Raw genomic sequence first — 6,627 nt, 5'->3', positions numbered from 1 at the left:
TTGCCAACACATCAACTTCAGAAACTGACTGTTCACCTGCTGCTTAAAATGTACATCCCACCCCTTTGGCAGATACCATTGTAACAATAAAATGAATGATTTTCACTTCAAAAGTGGTGTTCTAGGCAGATACTAATCAAAACTGTGCATAAGTAATTTTAAAACAATATATTAGTTGTAATATAATACATTATTGTTCCCAAAACATAAAACTTCAATTGCTTTATTAAATCTACGTAATAAAAAATACTGCATTTAAAATATTAAAAGATATTAATATGACAATATGACTTGTGTAAGACCAGCTGATTGAATTTTCTTTATTAAAAAAATACATTTTGAGACATTTTAGGTACACGTACATTACATTTCAATTCAGGGAACAATCCCAACAGCAAATACATGTGGGACAAACATTTAGTACAGTATAAGGGAGTAGAAATCTACAGTGACTTGTGACTTCTTCCTAAGAATACAGAGAGTCTAAGCATAATTTCCAGAATTGGCCCATTAGTGTGTCACACTAGTGTGAGCCTTAATATTCCATTCTGTCATGTGTGTAATGCTACCACTGGAACAGGGCCTGGCGCTATATTCATTTGCTCCAACAGTTTGCACAGACTCACAGTTCTAGTATGTTATATGAGCAAGATGAGGCTGCAGCGTCTAGCCACTGACTCTATGTAGCACAAAAACAATCACTTAAATATTCCAAATAAGTTGAATAAAGTTGAATAAATTGAGAATCAGTAAAGTGTGATCAGTCATGCCTGCACAATATGGAAAAATACTACATTTAATATACCTTGCAAGACCTTTAGAATACTGGCCTGCATTATTTTTGACCAGAACTAATTGGAATGTGTTGGATGATGTGAATTTCTTGATTCAAACAAACACCTGGAGGACATGCGCCACTGGTTCGGATGCTTACAACCCACAGTAAAACATAGAGGCTCATTTGCATATTGCAGGCTTCTGTAATGTCAGGATTTTGAAGGCGGTCGTTTTGAGAATGAACAACTTACATGTTGTACAGCCCAATTATCAATATGTTATAACATAAAAAACATATTTATCTAGGTAATAGAACACAAATAGTGGGGCATGCATAACTTCAGTCCAGTCATACCGTATGTACAGCTTATAAGGGAGGGTCTAAAGTGCTGTAGTCTAAATATGAATATTTATGTAAATATGCTGGATTTTTATTTATCTTTATTACACTGATTTATTTTACAAATTGTTTTTACTGTAGGCAATTACTTTTGACGAATACAGTTGCTTCAGCAGCTTTGAGTGCCGTGCCCTTTGTTGTTGCTTAGCAACCTGTGTTCAGTAGAATGATACAGGTATGATAAAACAGAACGCATCTCAGCCAATCAGATTGTGTGCTCTGAGCTAACTGTAGTACAATGTAATGTATTTTTAATATATTACATTTCTGTACGGGACGTCCCACTGTGGGATGAGCGTTGGGCTGTCCTGCAGGCAGGGGGGAGGGATTCAGTCAGGTTCGAAGGCCCCGTTGCTGGCCCCCTGGCAGTGGCTCTTCCTGCGATGTTTGGATAGGATCCTGTGGAGCAGGCTGGGGGAGCTGGGGGCCGAAGCCTGGGCCTCGTGCTTGAGGGTCAGGAAGGGACCCTCCTCCCCTCCTCTGGGGGCCTGTGGCCTGCCTCCACTGTGGCAACACAAAGAGGAAACAACAAGCACAAAGGCCCTGTTTATTCCCGTGACCCAGATTCCAGTGCTTTGAGAGAGGGGGGAGAGAGAGAGTAAGAAAGAGAGAGAGAGAGAGAGAGAGAGAGAGAGAGAGAGAGAGAGAGAGAGAGATACAAGGGGCAAGCTGTTCAGGCCACAGCAGTGTGGGCTGTGACTACTCACGGCAAGAGGGACACTTTCCGAGTCTAATCAGGCCTAACACACCTCCACTACACAAACAAAGCAGCAGGATTTTCATTAAAGCTGAATATCTTAAGCCTAAACACAGGATAGTCAAATAGAAATCCCAATCCCTCTCATCCTGTTGGACGACTTATCTGGATTAAAGTTACCTGACTAACAGGGAAACCTTGCGTTTTTCAAGCACCTTCAGTGCAGCTGCACAGGCCTTTTTACAAGCACTGAGAGGGAGTGTTTTTATTGGCTAAACCGTGGCAAGTTCTTTTTAAGGAATGGCTCTGCACTTCAGTTATGCTACATAAATGTGTTTGAATCCACACATTTCCATTCAAACTATATACTATATACTATAAACGTTAGATTTATGTATGTATTTCTTTTATAACAAATCTAGCTAATGTCCAATCCAGTGCTGTTACTTTGCATTCACATATCTGTGAGATAGGCAGCTGCAGCTGGCAGCTGCTTTTTACAGCATGGGGCTGAATTCAGAAAGAGCTATACCAAATTTCTTTCTTTCCTTTTTTAATTCTTTACCTGTAAAGTGGCTTCTGCTGACATCACACCACATGTGTGTAATTGGCCCCTAATTGGCCTATAATTTTTTGAGCAATGCTTATCTCACTGTTTTTTTTTTTTTGTTGTTGTTTTTTTTTACCTGCCATTGACACATTCAAAAATAGACAGCACAGGAAGCCTTCTGCTAGCTGCTTGAGAATAGATCAGATTTGGCGTGCTGTTTGTGTGCATTGTTAGCTAATGAGCTATGAGATGAGCCACCTGTTTGGGGTGTGGCGAGTTTGGAGGGGGAGCAGCTGCTTTGGGTGAGCACTAAGAGGGGGTTGGGAGGGTGGTGATGAAGGCAAGAGCGGTGAAGTGGAGCAGCAAGGGGTGGAGCGGTGAACATACACACACACACTCACCCTGCAAGGTCCCCAAGGAGCTCTGCAGACCCAACGTGAACTGAACTGTGTCTTCGTAAGCCTCTGCCATTCTTAGAGGCCTCATCCCTCTAGGAACAGAGACAGAACAGATCAGGTCACAGTACAACAGGATTACTGGCCTTACTGCACCTCCTTATGTAACAAACTTATTTCTGCACTGTCACACAGCCAAAGAGTGAAATTATCCTATTGGAACAGTTTTTTTTACAGTACATGATATATATCACAGCATTTAGTTTCAAAATATTTACAGAAGAAGTTTCAGGCAAAATCTGAGTTTAATTTAATGCTCTCAAAACTATTAATCTATAAATATTATAGATAACTGCATATTATGCTGACAACCAATCAGTTACTTGCTACTATGCAGTTTATTTAGTCACTATACAATTAATGCTGTTGTTTACTGGCTTAAGTCTTTTTTTATGATCATACGGTTGTTTAGTGTTCTAGAAGTACGTACAGTGCATGCAAATATACTGAGGAAAGTGTATTGTGATATAAATAATCATGATACCAGTAAAATATTGTTATTTTGCCCTCCTCTAGAACAACCCACATCCATGTACATATACAGCAAATCTTCAGTATGTACTGTGCAGGGTTGAACTGTAGGCCAGGATAAAATAGTTTAAATAGTTTGTTGATTTGGAAAAACATACTTTCATGGCATATTGTTTGCTGTATGGATTAGTTCACCTCCACCAGCAGCTTACCTGATTTACTTTAACCGGGATGAACTTCCCTACTGTGGGACTAATAAAGGATTATCTTACCTTATCTTATCTTATTAATCTTACAAATACGTGCACCTTTACCTTTACCTTTAATTAAATAAATTAGGTAAAGGATGCAAATAGTTGAGTTTATAGACTCTCTCTCACACACATGCCAACTGCCCGGTTTATGTACTGTTATGTGTGTTATTTGTCCTCTATACACACTGTCTCATGGTGTATCTGCTAGTGTGATGCACCCTGGACCTAAATAATGACATTTTGTTCCAATGTCCAATTACTTCACGCAATGTGTGCTGGACATGCTAGCTTTCCTTAATCTAATAAATGCTTACTGCCATTTAAATAGCTTCACATCATTCTTGAGGACGGCGAACATAGGTCTTGTATGGCTTTGCTGCAGAAAGCCAAACTGGCACCTTTAAATTTGATAAATGTCCAGCTGAAGGCCTGAAGCGGTGGCTTATATTTACTTACATGGTGCACATTATGACTCAGCTCGAGGACACAGGAAGCAGGGAAGTAGCCCTGCTGACCGTTCTGCAGCCGCCCAAACCACCTCGACCCCTCTTGTTTGGAAAGGACATGAATGACATCACCTTGTGTGAGCTCCACTTCATCAGGCCACTGGGGGACGTATCTGTGTGTCACCACCACCTAGTGGACATGTGACGTATGAATACATATGAAACATGCGGATTCAGAAGCACTGTTTAGGTTCAGCTTCATTCGTTACAGTGCACTGACTGACACTTGATCTCAGAAGGCCTGTGTCATTGAAGTGAATAAGCTGTTTAAAAGAGCGAAGATTAGTCGGCTCCAAATTCAAAGACAACTAAATCCTCTCCTAACCTAGATTACTTGCACCTTTAACAAGTGCCTAATCAGCTAATCACTGACTGGCCTAATATAGATGTTGGAACAAGGAAAGCAAAAATCATCAGTGGTGGATCAGGTAGATTTTTAAATTATGCCGGTGAAGGATTCTGCAAAACACTTAATTGAGCTGTGCACAATTAAGACAATTAAGGCAAAAATGGTATTGGAATTGAAGATTTGAATCATGCAGAAATGATGTACATGACCTAATATAGGAAACTGAAAGGAATATATAGTATTATATATCCTTAACATTACAATATACATTTGGTAAAAGCAATACTACTATAAAATCTATGTAATTTTGTTATTATATAGTTTTGTTTTGTTATTATTTGTATGAATAAAAGTAATGAGCTAGTGCCGCAAATAAACTGAGCTGCAGCCTTTAAAGACTTTTTAGATTGGAAGTGTCTGGAAAGCAGGAAAGTAAGTACATATGTATCTATATTGTTGCTGCCATGCAAAATATTCATTTCAAGGAGCATTTCTATTTGACCATTTATTATAATTTTCAACACAATATAAAGGACAACTGTCAGATTCAAATTATTCCAAAAATTGAAAAGTTTGTGTGTGACAGCAACAATATGCCATATTGTTCTTACAAGATATATGTAGTAGAAAATAAATAACAAGACATGTCTAGTCTATTAAAATTTGGAGACGATTTATATGTTTTAAATGTACATAGTCTATTAACTAAACTAAATTAGATTCATAATATTACAAGATATAAGTAGTCTCGAAACAGTCCTGTGATTTTACTGTATGCATACTTAACATTTGAGTCCATTTACAACGTGATATCATGGTCTGTGATAATGCATTCAAATAACAGCAACTCTAACAGTCTAAATGTCCCCAGTGAGCCGAGCTATGGCTCTTACACAAACATATCCCTTCACAATATTACAGAATAAGACTTCTCAGTACCTTATCTGGTTCTTCATGTCTATACCGATGTCTCGCTCTGCTTACTGTCAAAATACACAGCCAGAACATATTAGATTATTTTGACTCATTATTAGATAGGTAGAGTATGATAGAACAACCATTTCATCTTATGTAAAATAATGCAACCACCTAGTCGTCAGGTATACAACTGCATCTGCATTAACACTACTTCTAGCATTCATAATAGAATTAATACAGTCCACTGCACTGATATGGGAGAGGAATCTCTCTCTGTGTATTACATGTAATAAACATTATATGCAGTGTTTATAGTATCATTAGTACAGTACAATAGTACAAGCAGCTTTAGCACAATATATCACAATAATAAACAAGATGCACACAGTGGATTAAAAAGCATGCTTAATCAAAATGATTACTAACCTTGTGGAGAGAAGACGGTGGTGAAAACTTCAAAGTGCTCATTGCTCTGCATGTATATGTGCTGCATCTTGAGTCCTATGTCGGTTCGACACACTGACTCTCCTCTGCTTGGGCCGTCTCCTTTAAATAAACTCCATTCACTAATCCACGGCTGGGGATATTTAGGGCTACGGCCTGGCACTGAGAAAAGGATGCCCTGAAAAGACTAAAATAGGCCCAAAAGCCTACTACGAAAAGGATCGAATAAAAACAATCAGACTACAAAGAAGTACAAGAGAGAGGAAACTCAATTTTCTTAATTTTCTTTTTAATTGAATTGAATGTAATGCTTTTTATATTTAACCATTAGAATCTCATTACATTTTATTGCTTTTCAATGTATTTTTATTGCATTTATTTTTTAAGAATATATCTTTACATTCTTATCTTTACATCTTGTTAAATTCAGCTTTCTTTTTAATATTTTGTTAATTGTTTTATACACATGAAAGCATTACTCTGATGCTGTTTCTTATTGTCTTTTTGCCAATAGCCAAAGTCTATAACTGAGACAGCAACACTACTGAAGAGATCTGCAATCTTTTCAAAAGTGCTGAAAAAACCCTTCAAACTCAATTAAATATCTTTGACCCTTGCTCTCCCTCCATCTGGCCCAGTGCTTGTATGAGACAGGCCGAGGGTACTCAAAATGGGTCAACCAGCCTCAGCTTAGAGAGCCTGATTGATTTTGATGTTGACAGCGTCCCATATTTTTATCCTCAGAGGTGGGACGGCGATTGTTAATAGCTGCTGTTTTGACCGCTCTTACAGCAGTCAACAGATGG

The 6,627-nt window shown here is 38.3% G+C and overlaps 1 protein-coding gene across 1 annotated transcript; it reads right to left on the bottom strand.

The window, feature by feature from the left end:
• Nucleotides 1–1,506: 1,506 nt before the first annotated feature.
• Nucleotides 1,507–5,870, bottom strand: LOC140536243 (vexin). The gene is made up of 5 exons (XM_072657968.1): nucleotides 5,804–5,870; nucleotides 5,399–5,442; nucleotides 4,061–4,240; nucleotides 2,826–2,914; nucleotides 1,507–1,681 (listed from the first exon to the last, which is right to left on the bottom strand). Exons 1-5 carry the CDS (start codon nucleotides 5,868–5,870, stop codon nucleotides 1,507–1,509), a joined length of 555 nt encoding a protein of 184 aa, XP_072514069.1.
• Between the last annotated feature and the right edge of the window lie 757 nt (nucleotides 5,871–6,627).

This window comes from Salminus brasiliensis, chromosome 1 (assembly GCF_030463535.1).
Source record: "Salminus brasiliensis chromosome 1, fSalBra1.hap2, whole genome shotgun sequence".
NCBI lineage: Eukaryota > Metazoa > Chordata > Actinopteri > Characiformes > Bryconidae > Salminus > Salminus brasiliensis.
The sequence above is the reverse complement of the archived record's forward strand: the minus strand, read 5'-3'. Positions and strand labels throughout refer to the sequence as shown.